This window comes from Genypterus blacodes, unplaced genomic scaffold (assembly GCF_046128005.1).
Source record: "Genypterus blacodes isolate CSIRO-AG114 ecotype Tasmania unplaced genomic scaffold, CSIRO-AGI_Gbla_v1 ptg000133l_1, whole genome shotgun sequence".
Lineage (NCBI taxonomy): Eukaryota > Metazoa > Chordata > Actinopteri > Ophidiiformes > Ophidiidae > Genypterus > Genypterus blacodes.
Window position 1 is genome coordinate 2,444,067 of NW_027466935.1, and position 20,087 is coordinate 2,464,153.

General features: G+C 46.5%; 2 protein-coding genes across 2 annotated transcripts in view; both read right to left on the reverse strand.

The window, feature by feature from the left end:
* The window catches only part of bmpr1bb (bone morphogenetic protein receptor, type IBb), a 40,455-nt gene extending 36,968 nt beyond the window's left edge, over nucleotides 1-3,487 (reverse strand). The window contains exon 1 of the mRNA XM_076164357.1: nucleotides 3,419-3,487. The gene's annotated coding sequence lies outside the window, so the exon portion shown is untranslated. The remainder of the gene's footprint in view (nucleotides 1-3,418) is intronic.
* A 4,476-nt stretch (nucleotides 3,488-7,963) lies between these two features.
* pdlim5b (PDZ and LIM domain 5b) overlaps nucleotides 7,964-20,087 on the reverse strand; it is a 30,196-nt gene continuing 18,072 nt past the window's right edge. Inside the window, exons 4-13 of the mRNA XM_076163555.1 lie at nucleotides 17,510-17,537; nucleotides 16,791-17,296; nucleotides 14,672-14,823; nucleotides 14,500-14,524; nucleotides 11,782-11,921; nucleotides 9,690-9,870; nucleotides 9,400-9,580; nucleotides 9,184-9,304; nucleotides 8,975-9,090; nucleotides 7,964-8,895 (exon numbers count right to left, since the gene is read on the reverse strand). Coding sequence (XP_076019670.1) covers nucleotides 8,806-8,895; nucleotides 8,975-9,090; nucleotides 9,184-9,304; nucleotides 9,400-9,580; nucleotides 9,690-9,870; nucleotides 11,782-11,921; nucleotides 14,500-14,524; nucleotides 14,672-14,823; nucleotides 16,791-17,296; nucleotides 17,510-17,537 — 1,540 coding nt within the window. The 3' untranslated portion in view covers nucleotides 7,964-8,805. The remainder of the gene's footprint in view (nucleotides 8,896-8,974; nucleotides 9,091-9,183; nucleotides 9,305-9,399; nucleotides 9,581-9,689; nucleotides 9,871-11,781; nucleotides 11,922-14,499; nucleotides 14,525-14,671; nucleotides 14,824-16,790; nucleotides 17,297-17,509; nucleotides 17,538-20,087) is intronic.

Below are 20,087 nucleotides of genomic sequence, written 5' to 3' on the forward strand. Positions count from 1 at the left end.
TGAAGACTTAAAAATAAAAGGAGGATTGTTGTAACGCACAGTAGTTCCTTGTAAACTCAGGTTTTTGAAAGGAGAAGGAAATAATCTCACACTGCACCTGCTGTTTCCTAGACTGGCAACCTAAAACAAAACGCCACCATGAATTTCCTATAACTCTATTAATGTTTTAAAGCATCAAACATGGCACAAATACATAATAACACACAGTTACCAACAGTAAACAGGCCAAGACCAACTCAAAACAGATGGATAAATGGATTCCAACAATAATCCAGCACTACAGAATCATAATGTCTGGTTAGCATCATCGATCTGCTCAACATGTTGTAGATATTATTGACCTTATGAAGCTATAATGGAGCTAAACAAACGCCTACAGTCACCAAACACTTTCCCACATGGGCATTCCAGACCAAAGCAAACACAACCAGAGGTAATTCTTTCAATGATGCCTGTGATGAGTTTGTCAGGCCTCTGTACCACAACCATGTACAAGACAGGAAGTATTAATATGATGATGATGATGATGATGATGATGATGATGATGACTGGCAATCAGAGCTGATAATCCATAGTTTTACATTTTTTCATCTTAACAGCTAAATATAAATTAAAGTAAATATAAACCTAAACAAATCTAAATAAACCTTATATTTGTTACTGTTTGCATTCAGACAAAACTGCACATGCTGCCCCCTACTGGGCAGGAGTCCACCTTGCAACACTTGCAACAACCTAACCACCTGTGTGTGTGTGTGTGTGTGTGTGTGTGTGTGTGTGTGTGTGTGTGTGTGTGTGTGTGTGTGTGTGTGTGTGTGTGTGTTTAAGTTGTTTGTGGGTAAAGCAGCAGCTGCTCAACAACTACAGCAACTACAACAAACATTGACCCGAGCAGCAGACGGCTCATCAGATAGGCCGTTTAAAATGACACACTCCACACACACTCAGCTGCTGGTTCCAGGATGTTACAGAGTCTTTAATTAACAGATTAGCGTTGTGCTGATAACAGAAGCTATTCTGAGGGGTGGACACGACTGATCAGATCTATGCAAACCCGGCTCTCCCTCCGGCCCTGCTGGATCCTCTTCGTCCTCCTCATCCTCTTTTATCCACGGGATCAAAATCTAAGCAAACCTCTGATAACAGCAGCACGGCCTCACAGGTACACCCCCCCCCCCCCTGCCCTTTGACAAGCCTATGAAAAAAAAGAAAGAGGCACATATGAAACCGTTTTGGAATCTGTCATCAAAATCATAAGACCGAGCGAAACGAATAACGCGAACAAGCCCGAAATTGATTTCATCTGTTTCTCCATCTCTTCTCACAGTCTGAGTGGCATTCGCTGTCACTTGCTATTTCGCAGACGGGCGTGAGGTTGCGTTTGCGAATTCGTGTACATGTATTGCGGGACGGGACTGAACAAAAAGCCCCTCCGTCAGACGGGGGTCACGTTGTCAAAGGATATCACGCTGAGATGTTTTGCATGTGGTGAAAAAGTGGATTGAATCCCTTTGTTCGACAGATATAAAGAATCACGATCGCTAACAGTTCTAAACGCCGTCTGTGGATGGTGGGGTGAACTCGGCGTGATCTCAGGCTGATGTTATGAGAGCAAACTAACACACTCGGCTGCTGATCTGACGAGTGCCGAGTGCTGAATCCTGGACTTCCCCCCCCCCCTTCAATTGAAACAGGTGGTTTATGCTGCGTTTCTGGGTGGTCCCGCTGACCCGCCATCCCATAATACCCTAGTACATTAGTGCACAATCAAGCCCTGACACCCTGAGTGCTTGTCTGATGTGTGTGTGTGTGTGTGTGAGAAAGAGTGAGAAATGTATCCATGTACAGTTAAATCACACACTGGTGATCTGCTGTGTGTGTGTGATTTGCATATTCTCTCCATCTCTGCCCATCTTCCTTTAATAAACCTAAGAAGCAAATGCACCCGCACACACACACACACACACACAGCTGTCTTTTATTTGCCAGGATCCAGCCTCAGATGGTGATACAGTGTGAACTTTAACACGCAGATTCTTGACATTCTTTACGGGTGTGAGTTACTCTCCTGACTCAAAGCGGCGTTTGGCGTTTGGCCGTCTTCCCTTCTTTGCTGCCAGCAGGTCACTGTCACAGAATGAATCTCTCCCATACACACAAGACTACTGTCCTCTCTTGTGTCACTCTATTTTTCAGCGCTCTGCCTCTGGAGCTCACTGACTCCTGGCCCGGCGCTGTGCTGGAGCTGTGTCAGCATATTTGGGTGTTTTATGATGGGTCCTGTACTGGCAGGTTCATTGCTTAATGTTAAAGGAATGTCAATTAAACCTCGGAACGCAGCGCCTCAACGTCTAAATCAACCAGCCAGAATATTCTGCAACGTTGTACAAAACAGGAAGAGGAATTCAACCTAAACTACTACAACTTCCCAACCTAAAGATTATGTATGTATTAACAATAATCAAGCCCTTCATTCTCTTTTTCTTCACTGGCTGCAGGCTGATCTCATTCCACACTTAACTTAATTTGACTAAAAATTCAATTAAAGTGGCCACAAATGAAAATAATTAAGATGTTTTGATTCTCTGCAGACATTTTTGCAGTCGCCGCTTCACGTACCACTGCCGGTCCACGCACCACAGTTTGAGAACCGGTGGCTTTGGCGTGATCTGTAGTTGTTGCCAACATTAAGGCTTCATAAATATTTTGCTACAGAAAAAAATGTTTAATTTATCAGAGGGAAGATAGAAGCTGTTACACAAAGAAAGATTGTCAGACGAAAGAAAGAATGTAATCAGATGTTAAATGATGGAAATTCATTGCCTATGACTTTTAAATTTGCTCAGTCGGTGCACAAACACGTTGACAATCTACGGCGTTTACGGGAAAAAGCGCTCAGGTGATTTTTTTTCCGACTTTCTGCGAGTTTTCTACATTCCGCTTCACTCGATCAGACGTTGATGTTGTGCGTTTCCGGCGCTCCAGTCAGTAGACAGAGAGGGGAAAAAAGGTTTCTATTATCGTCAGTGTGGTGTGTTTTACATAGCCATCCATGTGCTCAGCAGAAAGTCAATTAGCTTGCCACTTTGGAGGCCAATTGCTGCCGAGACGACATTACAATCTCCAAACACACAAACACACACAGACACACACATACGGGCTCAGCACAGGCGAATCCATAACTCGGACTACTTCTTACTGGAGGAAAATCAACACTCACTCTAGACTGATCAATACAGCTTTTAGCTTACGACTTCAATTTCTTCACAATATTATCGGTTTTTGATCACGATTGTGAAACCGAATTATATTTGAGTTTCCATTGAGGGTTTATGTTAAACATTTATCAATATATTTCGCAGTTTTTTTTAAACAATCGGCGGAGTGCGGACGGTTAAATTAAGAGAGATGAACTCACCGTCGATGCGTGAGCCATCGGAAAGCATCCTGTCACCGTACCCGACCAGAGCGCCCGCACTTCTTCTCTGAAAGTAAAAAGGTAGTGTTATTAGGAGCTCATATGTCCGCCAGCCATAAGTGACAGGAGCGAGACTCAGTTTCAAGCTTAGGGCCCATTTGCCCACTTAGACTCTGGCGCAATCATGCAAAGTACACGAAACCGCCGTCTACTCGTGTTCTTCGATCTTCAATCATCCCCCCACTCATCCTGGACCCCCTTTCACCTTCTTTCTTTTCTCTAATAACAGGATGTCGGCTTTTCTCCAGCGGGGTTGTTGACCTTCCAGGCAAAGAGCACGACAGCTTGAAGTAATTTTTTTCTTCTTCGTCTTTGCTCGCATGTTTTTTTCTGGTCTTATAGATGAAACGCTGAATGAGGCGCCTGCGTTTGGCTCCGGTTGTTCAAATTTGCATTAATTGTCAAGGAGGTATGAAGAAAACAATCCATAAGTGGAACAAGATCGTCTGCACTCCGCTTTCCATATGATAAGAGTCAGGAGTTATCCTACTGTACAGCAAACTATCCATCCCCTATACTGGAGGCCTATCTGACCCCGTAAAGGTCACCAATCTATCACACACACAGAGAAATCCTCCGCACTCGCTTTCATGCCTAAAGGCAATTTAGAGTTTTCCAATTCGCCTTCGCATGCACGTCTGTGGAATGTGGGAGGAAACCCAAACAGACGAGGGGGAGAGAGCAGAGCGGCGACTGCAGGTACGAGGCCTGAAGCTCGTCCTCCGCCCCGCATCTTCATCAGATACCTAAAGCTATCTGAGCCAGACGGGTGACGCTGTCCGTCTGGAACCAAATGCCAACGCACAGCTGGATCCAAGGTGGCAGCATCTGTAGTGGCGGCGTTGTTAGCGTGAGGGAAATAAAGCTGTGTGTGTGTGTGTGTGTGTGTGTGTGTGTGTGTGTGTGTGTGTGTGTGTGTGAGGGAGCTGCTCAGTCGGATTCTGGAATAGCTACTGGTTGATCTGGGACTGAATGACACATGGAAAAGTCATACCTGTGGACAGCCTGGTCTTGCACTTAGATTGGTGTGTGTGTGTGTGTGTGTGTGTGTGCGCGCTTATGTGTGTGTGTGTGTGTGAGAGAGTGAGAAAAACAAAGGAAATGATGACAAAGTACGACTGGAAAACACATCAAGCACAGAAGTGTCTGGCGTTTTGTCATTTTATCTATTGTAGTCGCAACATGCGCTCCGTCTGCCAGCATCTTCACTCATATTGCACGATAGAAACTAGGTGATGAACCCAAAATGTCACTCAAGTATTTCCCTAAGTATCAGTTTTTCCATTTTTCTTTTTAACTATCACCGCAGTGCTCGACAGTCTCGGGGAAATCTCTCAAACTCTCAGCTCCTCTTTCCTCCCACACATTTGGCCGTAACCTGTGGAGTGTTTGGGAGCACCGAGCTTGTTAATATGCGCAGCAATATCTGTCCACTGATTGGCTATACTCACTTCCTGTAATTATAAGAGAGGAAACTGGGGTGAGGGGGTCACAGCTTGCTAAGTTTAGCCCTGTGGACAGACCCCGGACAGAGACTAGTGTGTGTGTGTGTGTGTACCTACAGCTTGTGTGTGTGTGTGTGTGTGTGTGTGTGTGTCTGTGAGATGCCTCGGAGGAGCGAGAATGTGCAGCCACCTGGATTCCTCCTGGCAGAACAATGTCTCCCTTTATTTGAACATATTCTTACGATCCTGGTGATGGGAAATGGGATATGAAAGTCTTCAGCTTGCAAAATGCTCCATATTGATCACTTGTTAACTTTTGTATCTCAGTCATTTGGTGCCTAGAAAGGTAACGTTCAGTCAGAGCTTTGGGCAGAAATGACTGCATATACTTTTATATAGGCCAGAACCAATAAGAGCAGTATTGAGAGGGTATTCATGGCTAAAAGGGGAATAAATGTATTTATAGAGCGCTGCAGGGTTAAATGTCACTTCTCTGTGGGTTCAGCACTATAGGGGCATTGAGGATGGCGACATAAATGATTCTTACTCTACTACATTAAGGCCCGCAGCTCAATTACCAAGATTTTACTTTGCTGATTTTCGATCACGTCTGATTATGTCCGATCACTCTTGACATCTGTGTTTGTTTTAACTATTGAACCAAATCCTCAGACTACCGATTTTGATAGGAGTCCATTAACTAATCCACAAGTGCGCTGGCAGGACGTCTCCCCGCACAGGTGCCGACTTTGGGTAATGTTTAGTTTTGACTTTATTGGGTTACTATTAACACACGGGGCTCTGTCTGGACAGCATGATGTCAAGGCAATTTTACAGAGAGGCCTGTCTTCACGTTGCTCCCATAACTAGACCTCACAGGACCGATGCGGCTACATTTCACACACACTCACAGACTTTGCCTTCAGTACCAGAAAGTCCAACATGCTGAAACACTTGCAGTTGAGTCTGTGGTAGACCACAAAAACTCCCCCTTTGCCAGGGGCATGCACCCGTACTTGACATGCCATCCCCATCTTGTAAGCCTAATGACGGGCGTTGCTCCTGCCAGGCCAACGACTGGATGGTGGTCTGATCACTGTGTGTGTGTTTAATATTACCCCAAACACTCACTCAGCCCTGTTTCAATGAGCCTCTGTGTGCTATAGAGTTTGGGGGCCTGTTGGTGTGTTGAGAGAGAGGACACCACAGAGAGGCAGGAGGTGCAGCAGGTTGAGCGAGGACGATGTCAACATCAGGAGAAACATCAGCTCTGGTTGGTGATTGACCACAGAGCACAGAGAGGTTTTGTGTCATGGCCCTTACCATTATATACTGGCAACGGCAACTTCAACTCTCTGCCAGGTATGAGCACAAATAGAGGAAAGAGGCTGTAAAATGGGAAATCTCACTGTTTGGCTCGTTTGCCTGCAGTGTTTGCCCCTGACAGCCTCAACTACTAACTTCAAAATCTGCACAAATAAAATAAAATACCTAAATAGTCATCATATACAAAGATCACTTCTTGAGAAATAGTGTTAGCTATATCCTAATGTAAACTGAGGTATACATCTTAATTTAGTGATGTTTATCAACGTTACTGAGATTAATTTCGACAGCAGAATCAATCAATTCAGTGTCATCTAATGTGTTATCTGATTCAGCCTAAAACGCGAGTGTATTTTAGACATTAACTCCTTATCAGATCAGACGCGAGATGAACTAAGAGGCGATTATTGCCCCCGCTGATAACAATCATCATCATCACGACTCCACCAATAAATAACACAACCGGCTGATGGTCTGCAGCTGCTGTAACAAAGCAGCATTTCCACTTGACTCGCAACAAACTATGATAACGACGCGTTTTAGTGCTTTTAAACGTGAGGAAAAGCTTGAAAGATCGTGAACGCACCAGCAGATTGACCAAAGCAACGCAACGCAATCTTACCTTCTTCTCCTGGTCGCTTCGCAGCACAGATCGACACGGACTGGACCGGACTGGATCAGCTCGGCTCGAATCGGATCGGATCCCTTTCCCGCTTGTTTATCTCACTCCTGTAGACTCCTATGGGTGCAGGAGTTGTTGTGTTATCATCTCTTCCGTGCGTCTCGTCTCGTCTCGTCTCGTCTCTTGTCTTGTGGCGGAGTTTGTCTAAAGTGTGCGCGGCGGAGTTGGAGACCGCTTCAGGGTCCCAGCTCGCTGCGTAAGGGCGCCTACCTCCGGCGTCTCGGGGAAGTGCACGCGTCTCCGCACGGGGGGCGAGCGGAGCACATTGCGTCATCATCATCGCCCCTGGCACTTCAGCAGGAGGGGAGAGTTTACATCCACCGGCTTCCTGCTGTAAACTACGCGACTGTCATAATCAGAGCAGGGAGGTGTGTGTGTGTGTGTTTCTGTAGTTCGTCATACTGATGAAATGTCACCTTTGACCCCCCTCCAAAAAATACCAACTTTAGCCACAGGGGGAATCAATACCATCAACTAACAATCCTAATATTGTGTTTTATTCTTGTTTAAAAATGAAAGAAAGAATCTACCCAGTTTGGATGGTTATTAAGATTTAAAATTAACTTTTTTTTGGAGATGACTGTGTGTTTAACTAGTTGAAGAGTGGTTACAGCTTCATCACTTTCTGCCTTTGATCACAATAAGGACAAGTACTGACAAATACAACTGAGTGGATGCAAACTGAATGAAGCACTGAGCAGCGTTTGGTTTGTTCACTGTGTATAAAGTACGAGGCAAGTTTTGTTTCACTGCTGCAGCTGTTTGATGTCTTAAGGAGCCAATATGTGCCAGGAACTCTGACTGCATAACATCAAAATCAATCTATCGCTCATGTTGTTCCATCCATCCATCCATATCATAAATATAATTAGTGATGCATAGATTCTTTGCTTCTTAAAGTTTGACAGTCAAACAAACCGTCTGCCGCTCCATCTGCATCATGTTTGGCATCCGAAAGCAACATGACATGACATTTCATATCAAAATCTTTTATTTGAAATGAGTAAAAGGAGGCCGTTTTTGCAAAACGTCCAATTAGAAAATCACTTCTGGCAAAGAAAATACAAAAAGCTTTGCTTTGTTTCTCTACAAACACACATTCCATGGAGAGGAGAAAGGAGGAAACATGACAGTAGAAGTCGGTTTCAGGTAGTATATATTAAAAACTGTGTCAAATCCTACCAACTATATATAAACACATCAGTGAGAGCACACACAACCTTGTCATAATCCTTATGTATGTGTGTGTGTGTGGGGGGGGGGGTTGATGCTAGCTGATGTCTTCCATGCAAAGAAAAGATGCATTTAATTAATAAAAACAAGGAACAATATATTACCACAATAACAGCTTGCATTTCTGGAACGTGGATCCGAACTGACTGGATACATTGTGATGCCAAGATGTGGCCTAATGAGGCATATGGGGTGGGATTCCCCCCCTCCCCTCCCTCCCCTGATTCATCCTATCAAGAGATGTGCTGATGCAATATATACATAAATGACAGAATACCGTCTCTGGTTCTGTTCGCTCCATGCAGCAGCTAACATCTACTGTATGTTTTGTGAGGAAATGCCGACCTAACAGAAAGACAGAAATACCAAATAAATAACCCAAAGACATACAGAAGGTATTGACAGCAGGGGGGTGGGGGGTCTACTATGTGCTGAAATGTACTCATCCTATATATTCATCTCTACAAGTGATACATTGTACTTGAAAAACAGGTTTGCTTGACAGTAAATGGAAAATTCTATCCATTCAAAATTGAAAGTAGAGTCTGAAACTTTCCATTTACTTCAACAGATTCAACAAAAAGCCAGATTATTTTGATATTTGATGTGGTAAAAGCATGTGATTGTCTTCGCCTGGTGACTCAGATTTTGACGGTGTGGGCGTGTTTCTTGCACAGAGGTTTGTCTTTTTTGGAGAAGAACGCTTGGCCCTCCAGATTAGAGCTGCACACCTAAAATGAGGGAGACACACACTGTCAGAGACCATATTTTGGTGTTTTCAGCTGTTTGTAAAAATGTTTTTGGCCTTACCGCGCACACGAAGCAGGTGTCATGCCAGGTGAATCCCAGCGCCTCCAGGAATTTATCCCCCGCCTCGATTGGGAAGTCGCAGCCGTGACAGTTGGTCCCAAACAGGCTGTAGTAGTCTGGGTGAGGGAGGATGTCGGGTTATCCAGTGTTAATCTGCCGGTTCATCTGTTAAAGCGTTTTAATCTTTGCCGTGGCTTCCTTCCTCTTACCTTGTTCGCAGTACGGCTTCCCGTCCTCCATGTGAAACACGTTGCCTCTGATTGGCTGCTGGCAGGCGTCGCAGACGAAACAGTAGACGTGCCAGGTCTGCTTCAGGGCATTCATGACCTCCTGCACAAACCAAAATCAAAAACAATAAGAAAATCATTGATTGATTTGTTGATATTAACACAGGAGTCCAGTATCTGGCCCGTTTTGCTTCTCACCCCCAGGATCTTCTGCTGGCAGCGGGCGCAGGTGGGAGCCAGGAACTCCTCGTAGCAGTGCTCACAGTACACCTGACCCCTCTCCTCCACAAAGCCACGGTCCACCAGCGAGGAGCGGCAGTGGGAGCAGTTGAATTCCTCGGGGTGCCACGACATGCCCATGGCCACGAGGAACGGGCCCCTGGTAGGCAACGGGAAGCAAGGGAACGATGAGGAGGAGGAGGAGGAGGAGGAGGAGGGGGAGGAGGTATGGTTGTGTGCATGAATGGAACAGATGAGGTTCTGTTTACCTGATGACATTGTTGCACTTGTTGCACATGGGCGTGCGCGTGCCGGCCGGGATGTGCTCGGCTCGCTGCACCACAGAGTTCAGGTCCTGCGGGTGCGGCTGCGGGGTGGGGCGGTCCGGACCCGTGGGAATGGTGCTGGCTACCTTGCCGAACGAAGGAGCAGCCCCGCCCTTCGGAAAGCCTAAACCAGGTGGGGGTAAGACAAAATGGGTCAAGTTGTTGAAAAAGGAGGAGATAGAACAAAAGGCGGCACAGCATTTGAGACCCCTTTGTTTGAAAGTATGGCGTACGACAGAACTCCCAAAGAACAGATGTGCACGGTTCTTTGGAGGGCGTGGGCAGGAGGCAAATGGGAGAAAAAAGATGCGCCGACGCCAAAACTCTGACGCATGACACAGCTGGGTTGATAGGTCCACTCCACCCGAGCGCAGACGAGGGATCAATTTTTTCTCGCCGAGGGAAATAACACATTCCCAGAGCCAACAGAGACACCTGGCAAAATACTCCCCCACCTCCCATCCCGGCACAGATGGAGAGGACGCACGCCGCTCCTCCCTGCGCATCGGGGAATGGAGGTCAACGGGCGGCTCGGCCTCGGAGGAGGAGGAGGAGGAGAGCGAGGGCGTGAAAGGAATTGCGGGAGGAACAGAGGCGCTATTGAGCTAGAGAGCGTCGCTATCAAAGGCTTGTAGGGTGGAGGGCCGGGGAGGGTCAAAGGTCAAGTGCTCCCTGAATTCCCTCCTAACAGTCGGCAAAACGGTGACTGAGCAAACAGAAACGGGGGGCGCTGGCAGGGAAATGAGTGGAGTGACGGGTGTGTGTGTGTGTGTGTGTGTTTAGAATGACAAACAGTTAACCAAGAGAGTGAACTTATGAGGACATTACATTCATACACATTGACGGCACTTAAACGCAACTGTGCAGAGTAAAGCAGCGAGCGAGGGCGACTCAGAGGGAAACAGACTTCTTGCACAGCGCAGAGAAGTTGATTTAGTTTTGCAGTCTCCAGCTGTGACATTGAGTGTGATGTCATACTGCTCCGTTTCCAGGACTCTGTAAATCTCCCTCGGCAGCAACAAAAGCCTTCGCACAGTTGCTTTCAAAATACTTTCAAAATTCTACATGTGAGATTAGCGAGATCCCCCGATGTTGATGTCCCCATGACATTCAAGCACAAAGACACTGCAAAAACATTAAGTGTGAAGTTTAAGTGAAGTATATTGCATCTGGTGGTATTTTGTATTTTGAGTTCAGGTACTGAGGCACGGCGACGGAAAGCAAAGGTGACACACAGACTGGATTTGATTAATATCTTCAGCATCGTCTACCACCAATTTTGCCCGCGTTGCTGCTTTTCGACCTCCTCCACACACACACACACAAACACACACACACACACGCACAGAGCACTTATTCATCACGCATGCACCTCAAGATTACATTTCATGATCTTGAAGTGAAATACCTCTACAAGAAAGGTCACATTCCATATACTCATTAATCTGACTCATAAAGTCCACAGAAAACTAACTGTGCTCTCTCTCTCCCTCTCTCTCTCTCCTCTCTCTTGCCCTGTGGCGCCTTTCAGCAGAAACCTTGTTTTAAAAAGCCTCAGGGGGGGGAAAAAGTCCTCCAGCCATAACTGCTTAGCTGCCCTCTGCGTATGAGTGCTCACCTCTGTCCTGCTAATGCCAATAATGAGCCCTGACTGAAGCCTCTGAGTAAATAATGTATTTACCCTGAGCAGCTGTAGTCCTGGCCGCGTGCACGGACGAAATTGCCCAGCAGCCTGGGGCGAAGAAACTGAAATATCTTATTCTTAATTTTACTATCTATTTAAATAAGGGAGTCTGGGGAAAAAGGTAATAATCTGAGCTCATTAGCTGAATACTACCGTTTTTTATAGAGCCCATAATCTTAAATGGTTAAGCATGTATTATATCTGCAGTGGAGTCCAGAGTGAAGCAGCGTGGGTTTAGCAGTGTAATGCTGCCATCTGGTGGTCACGAGAAGCAACTTACATGTCATTACCGCCCAGTCGCTGTAATCCTGTTAGAGACGAAGCAGAGGGATGGATGTTGTGTTTCCCTACCTGGCCTGTTCTGGGATGTGGAGGTCTTGATTGTAGATGGAGGGATTGTGTTGCCATTCCTAGGTGGCCCTGCAGCTTTGGAGAAGGTTTTGGCTGCAGGCGAGGTGTGGACACCCGGGGCAAGTTCTTCATCGGCCTCACTGGGAAATAGACCACAAACACGTTCATATCCTCCACTGCTGCCCAGTTTAACAGTTTAGGAATCTTCACTAGGTGTTCATATTCTTACACACTTTTATTTCTGATTCTTCTCATAATAAGAGGATAGCGGCTGTGTGTTTGCCCCTCTGAGCTTGATGTCTCTACCTGCACGCCCACCTGTTTTTGCATTTTTTATTTGTCTTTATTGTGCAAATAAATCTAATTAAAAACAATATTCCTGCTCTAACATCACGGATGATCTAATATGAGACCTACAGGCACTGCAGTAACCAAGCAACATGACAAAACCACCACTATCCTCTGAAAGTCTATTTTTTCTTCTGCATTTTAATATACGGTATATTAATATCATACATGTATTGTAATTGTATATTAATTAAATATGTCTTGCTATGATTTATACAACTTAGATTAGTTTGCACTGTAGTTCTTTTTCAGTCATCTTATTATGTTTTTGGTATTTATGTTATGGTTTATTTAATGTCCTTCATAAATATAAATATAACATTTTTTAACATACATGCTGCTATTCAGACACATTTACACACAGACGGCATCCAAACGCTTCATACACCCAGTGGGAATGACTCAATAATGTCTGTTCAGTGTGACTGTGGGCTGACCTGAGGCTGATACACTGCAGGCAGTAACCTTGACAACCAGCTGCAATCCACACAATCACGGGGTACTTTCCAAAAATGGAAATGATGTTTATATCACAATGTTGTTGTTTTTTTAGTGAGTGAAATACATACAGTATGAGGTCATTATTAAAGGAGGCAATCGCTGGATTACGTGCGTCGCTCCATATAATCATTTCCATCATGGAGTCACATCCCAGCAGATTATTTTGCCCTGTGAAGCCACTCAGCTGCTTCTATTCTCCCATAACAACATAATAGCATCACAGACCGCGTGTGTGTGCGCGTGTGCGTGTGTGCGTTTCCTAGGGAAATAAGAGGTTTTCCAGGTAATCACCCTGTTATAAATTCCACACAGCGTTCACATCCGGCTGAGTGACTCCTGACTCCAATCATAACAAAGATTGAAGACAGTTTTACAAACATTCCCAGTGTAAATGTGTCGCCTCATGAAGAAGAAGCGACAGTTTCACGATCTATGTGTCTTATAGATGAATAAAAAGTGTCTAAATGTAACAAACAGCTCCCTTAATGTGACAGAAACAATTCATTTAGCACTTTTTTCAGGTTTCAGACTTCAGTCTTTTGTGATTTGTGAGACAACAGAGACGATTGCTGCCTTAATGACGTCTCTGCGTCCTCTGTCTCTCTAATGCAACGCGCCATCTGTTTGATCACATCAGCGAGCAGGGGAACAAAACGGGGACAGAAAGAAAGAAGAAATGAGAAACAGCAGCAGTAAAGAAAATAAGTTTATTTGAAATAATGAAAGGCCAAAAAGTTGAGTTAGTGTAGAAAACAGAAGAAACAGAAACGGATCCAGACATGAACAGAAACGTGAAGTAGAAGGATACAGAGTCTGCAGAGAGACTGAGGTTGGAGCCACACACACACACACACACACACACACACACACACACACACACACACACCGTACAGTGTGATGTGGTATGTACAGCACAATATACAACTGCATTTACCAGCACTTTATAAAGATTTTAGTCTTTTTCATGCAGCCACTCATCTACATCTCACATATAACTACAATAATTATCCAGTGTATCGTTTTTACATCAGGGTTTGCAATCTTGTGCGCTCGCCACGTTTTCAAATCAAACACGCGGTCTACTCCACGTTTAGCACTCGGGCCGACACGCCGTGATGCCAGTCTCTCAGCTTGGCGTACTTGTGACCTATGACCTCGGGGTCCAACTTGTTGGCTCTGGTTTTCCCCAGTGAGATGAGGAGGGAACAGGGAAGAGAACAAACAAAGAGAGAAAGTTGGAATTGTAGATAAGAGGAAGGAAGGAATATGGAAAAGAACAAATCACAAGACAAAGACACCGAGTGGAATAAAGATAAAGAGAGCAAAGCTTTGATTGCTGAGGTTAAGTACAGGATGAATCATCAGGCAGATATTAAATATCTCTTCTGCCTTTGGGAATGGAGCGCTGAATCATGTCTCACTAACAGAAAGAGAGCAGGAATCTCCCTCTGGCAGGCCGCCATTACCCACAATACCACTTAATTACCCACAGTTTCCAGTGTATGACATCCTGATTGGTGGGGGGATCTGGTGTGGCGGTATAGACTGCAGCTCACTCCACATACACCGACTCAAGACAGAGGAAAGCTGCGGGCTCTTCTCCACTTCGCCGGACCCCCTTACCTCAAATGTGGCTTCCTCTAAACTGAGCCTTAAACTGAGCGTGATAGGATGGGATGGGACCCTAAGATGAGGGATTTGGGCTTAGATCTGCTCTGAATGTGCTTACAGGAGAGCTACCAAGGCCACATGTGAGTTTGAAACCTTTGAAACCTCACACACACTGGCATGCAAATACTGGGAGAGGGAAAGACACAAAACGAACAGGGAATGAAAACTTAAACTTTGTTTGTATCGAGTTCCACTTACTTCTTTCCATTGTTCTCGGCTTTTTCTGCAATGTAGATGGGAAAAAAAAGCACAAATGAAAACGCTGCTCCACATAAAAAACTGCTTTAAAAAGGCTTTTGGCGGTGAAACAACATCAAAGGTCTCTCTCTCTCTCTCTGTGTCTCTCTCTCTCTCTCTCTCTCTCTCTCACCATTCTCCGTGCCGGTGAGCTGTGCCAGGATGCGGAAGGAGCGGGACTGGGACGTGCCGGTGCGTGGTTGCCAGTCCTCCGTGTCCTCGATCAGGCGCTTCTTGCTGGACTCGCTGAGCGGCGACGCGTGGGACAACTCAGGCTCCACCTTCCTGCACATGCGGATGGAAAAAGAGAAACGGCCTCAAACATTATTGGTTATGTGTGTATGCATGTAAATCGCATTCACAATCACCCACACAGGACACACACACACTTGTCATGAATGTTATCTATTCCACGCGTGCTCCATATCTGATGAAGGGTGAAGTTTGCAGATGTGCACTGTATGTTTCCACACTATCACTGTCACAAAATCAGATTTTACCTCCGTGGTTTAGTTGGAGGCGGAGTTCTGCCGGCGAGCAGCGAGAAGGCAAATCAGCGGAGATGCGAAAGAAGGATCATAAAACTCATCAAATGACATACAAGTGCTTTTTTTCCCATTTGACGCTTCTGGCCTGTACTTACTTAAGAATTCCCTGAAGCTCGCTATTAAGAGAGAGAAACCACAGAGGGAGAGTCAGCCAGAGCATGGAAGGATTCCTTAAAGAGCTTCAAGTGGATTAATGAGTGTGACTGTGTGAGAAGGATGAAGATGTGACATTACAGATGTGGAATGCGTGTTAAAAGTTCACTGACAGTGATTAGAAAAGACCACAAGATGGCAGTAATGAGCTTTGATATGGTGTTTTCACGTCAAGAGGCTGTGTGTGAGTGTAAGGGGGGATGCACAGGAGCCAGCGCGTGTGTGTCGAGGGATGATCAAGGTGTGCGGCCTATTCTTAGAAGGCAGCGAGGTGATACTTTGCCGCCGTTAGTGTCCGTCCTCAGATAAACTGGCTGGTGACGGGAGCAGACAGAGGCGCTGACAGGAGGCCCCCAGCTGCAGTAAGTGCACATGCAGTACCGCCTTAACGCTGAGCATGCTGGGACGTCCCGGGTGACTTACGAAAACGATTATTTACAGCTACTGGTGTTTTTGTGTTGGCGTAGGAGGTTTAGTGCGGGTGAGTCTGAAGGGAACCAGCCTCTGGTAATCATAAACTAAGAGACATGCAGGGCTGTAATCACACTCCACATGGCCCGGAAAGCTACTTTAGCACAGGGGCTGCAGCCTTCACACACACTAACTTGGTCTCGAACGCTTCCTCCCCCTCCTGTGGGCATAGAGAGAGGGAGAGAGAGAGAGAGAGAAAGAGCGAGGGCGAGAGAGCAAAACGGGAGAGGATGAAGGTAGAAAAGAGCAAACAGATGACTACACTGCCCTTCTGTGAGAATGTGCGGATAGAACACACTGAGAAAAGAATGCAGGTTAGGACGGAACACACACACACACACACACACACACACACACACACACACACACACACACACACATGCTGAAGACACACATGCTGTACCTGGAGAAGCAGACAGTCCGAGGTTTCAGGAAAGATCAAAGAGATGAAAGAGTAATGAAACACCTAAAATGATGATGTTTCTGATTGTGTATTAACTCTCTCTGCAGGCCCAAACACGATCGGGTCGCACTTATTTGCATTGCGGTCAAGTGGATGAGGAAGTATCTGTGTAATCTGTATCCAGGTGACAGAAGGTAAACAACTCTGCTCTGTCTACTCCTTTTACCCAACCAAACCCTGCTGATGAAGGCCAGTCCGGCCCAGTTTAGCTTTGCTGCTGCTCTGCTGTAAGCCCAGTGTGTGTTCAGGTTGATTACAACCAAGTGTTACAGCAGCAGTCTGGGTGTCTGGCAGCGCCGCCGACCGCACTGTTGACTCAAAGACGGGCAGGCAGAAGCATCACGTTCGCTCGACTTCGTTCCACTTTGCGTTGCCCAGACGAGCGGACCTGCTTTCCCTCTCTAATTCTGTAACGCAGCTGTGTGAAAATCCACTTGATGGTTCCGACGTCTTTGGGTGTTGAAATGGCAGGTGAGGTAATGTGGGAACAGCTGGGTGGAAAGTCTCATGTTCTGTCGTACGTGCTTTCAAGGTGGACCCTCTGGATCAGGGCACAACATTTCTCAATGAAAGGGTTTAACATTATAACTATATGATGCAGAGGGTTTGATACGTACCCGTTGAACTGCTCCGACAGGCCCTGGCTCTCCAAAAGGCCTCGCCTCTGTCCCACCGCCACCTCGCACGCATTGAGATTGGAGTAGAGGTTGATTGGCGAGTTATAGACGGAGGGCTGCGGGACATTGGGGTTGGAGGAGGGAGCTGTCACTCTGGCGGGAGAGGAGGAGTTGGAGGAAGAGGAGGAGGCAGACGGGGAGGTGAAGGCAGAGCGGCCGGAGCCCGGCCTTGGAGCCGAGCTGGCGGGAAAGCTCGACTTCAGCGGAAACGGAGGCAGTGGCTGCTGGGAAGGGGCGGCGGGCGTGAAAGCTGAAGACTCAGAGGGGATGGAGGCCACCTTGGGCGCGGCGGGGGAGGGAGAGGACGCCAAAGCGCCGCCATCCCCGCCAAACGGCCGCGCCGTCTTATTGTAAGCGGGGCTGGGCTGATGTGACGGCTTGGTGTAGGGGCTGCACGAGGCGGCGTGAGTGATGGGGACGGGCTTAAGGATTTCCTGAGGCTGGTCCTGCGTCATGGTGGAGACACACAACATGCACACACACATGCAGGGAAACACATCAAGTCCATGCAAAACTGTGCCAAACAATGTGAAGAGATGCTGCACACTGAAAGTCCTGCCAGGTGTTCAGACATCATCTCAGAAGGGCAAAATCAGCATGCAAACATTAAAGTTGAACTCTTTTATGAATATGAAAGTACTCAGGAGACAAGTTCTTACCTCAGCTTCTTCATCCACACTTAGGGCTCTTCAAACACAGAAAGAGCACTCGATAAATTTAGAGCTTTACATCAGACACATGAAGATGACCCTGTTGAGTCTAATCTACAATGGGCTAAATGTGTCATGATCTAAGGTTTCTAATGAAGCTGCTCAGATGAATTCAATGGAAACAGGTGGTTGGTTGCTTTGATAAACGGTCAACAGTAACGTTCTGTGATTTATGGTTAAAGGGACAGAACATGTCAGAACATGTTGATACTTGGACGTGCACTTGATCACACACACTTTGATCGTGTGCGATCGCGTGGTTATATGTGTGCGAGTGTGTGTGGGGGGTTTGAAGTGTGGAGCGGCTCAGGTTTACACTCACGACTGAAACAGCTGCTGCAGTTTTATTTGATCAGTGTGAGAGGAGTGTGTGAGGATGCGTGGGACGCCAGACATCCTCGATAAGAACGCAGATAAAAAAAAATGAAGACTATGAACGTGAGTTTCATTAGAAAAGGCACTAAACTCAAGATACTTGACAAGTTGACAGCAACAATCAGTCCGGACGTCCAGACAATACCTCCCTCACTGCTGAGTCAGCAGGCTGATCCCGGAGCAGAAGCTGCGTCTCCTGGCCTCCTTCCTCTCTCGGCCTTATTAGGAAAAGCCGAGCAGTCAACACATTCTTGCTTGTTTCCCTTCTGACCGAGCCGGCGTTCAACAGCTAATAGCTCCGGTTATTGGACGACCGCACCCTCCCGGCAGATGTTCGTGTCATCTGTGCCCGCACTTTGCACGCACACATATAATATCCTTATTATTATCTTTAAGCTTTTGCTTATGGAAAAGAACGGCGCGCCTGAGAAAACAGTGGAAAGGCCCCGACAAAGATCAGAGCGTCACATTCCACGACGGGCGGGGGGAACCTGCTCCACAATGAGCCAGTGTTTGTCCGTCATCGGCGCATCAGGCCCTGGGGTGGATCCGCTCGCCGTCCCCGTCTTTTCCCAGTGAGGAACTGAACAAACACGGGCTCGGGTGGTCCCGCGTAAAGAAACATCTGCTCGGCTCGGCCCGGCTCGCTCCCCTCGGACCTCCACGGGCCAACATTAGTTTTTTACGCTACGACAGAGAGACGAGAGGAGAGATAATGATGCCAGAGTGACAATCAGTAACGCAAGGCTGATCCGTCTGCACACACACGTGGCCCGTTACTGTAACTGACGGTGAAATGAGTGATGTCACGCTCTGTTATTCTCAGTCTGCATCCAGCATCAGTCCTTATTTAACCAGAATTAGGGGAAAATACGAAGCATTTGTATTTTTAGTGTGTATTCTGTGTGTGTTCATTATGTTGTGCTTCCAGCCTGCTGCCGTCTCAGTTTCTCGTGGCGTTTGCATATCCCAGAACCCCTTTCAGTAGTTTCCTCCTAATCTAATCCGCCGTGCTTTGCTTTATTAGATTACACATGTCACTACATTGAAAATTCCACCAGATGATTTACGGTATTTATGGACCAGACACTGTATAGTGCCTGCAAAAGGCTTCACCAATCTTATCTCCCGTCAAGTGCACCATATAAATAAACTGAAAAATTGTACTTGTCAGAAAAAAACCTGTTGAGTGAATTTTTTTTTTTTTTTCCTACACACAAACACACACACACACACACACACACACACACACACACACACACACACACACACACACACACACACACACACACACACACACACACAGAGCTCCAGAATGAGCAGGAATAAGCCTGAGGGCAAAACACACTGACGCATTTCCACCCTGCCCGTGTCTCTGCGAGAGCCAAGAGAAACAGTCTGGCATATGGCATCAGACTGAGGGATGGAGACACACACACACGCACATGCACACACACACGCACGCACACACACACACACACACACACACACACACACCAGCATTTCAAACACCCTCATTCGCTTTGATTGGGCTGTCGTTCTGTGTTCACACGTTCTTCCTCAGAGCTCTTCTACATCTGCGTCTGCATCAGGTCGGTCCATCATGTCTCCATGAGGTCCTGCAGAACTCATTTCTCCTCCCAGAACCAAACTGTCAGAGACGCTAAACCTCTGTGAGTGAGCTTGCATAAATTGTCTGCTTCTGTCGGATTTACCAGCCGCTTGGAAAAATCGAGGAAATTTGAGGAAAATATGAAAAACCAGGAAAGAAAACACAGGGACGCAAATGAAAAGCACCCGGCAGCAGCAGAAGGGATGTGGATCTGGTTTGGAAAAGCACTTTTCATCCCCGTGTTATTGTATAATTTGGTTTCTCCTATCAGCTTCCAAACTGGGAGCTAGAGTCAGACGTGTGGACGCTCCCATCACTTCTACTTCTCCCTCGCTTTGCCAGAGCTGAATGGTGGCAGGAGAGAGGGTGACTTCTGAGGAGAGATCTGTGTAAATATAGAGCAGGGAGATCCTCTGATTAAGAAGAAGAAAAGGAGTTTTAATCCGCACGCACAAACAATAAGACACGTGACGGCGATTTCCAAGAGGCACAACTCATGTAACAGCACGGCCTGTTGCTCCTGTTAGTTGCCTGGATACA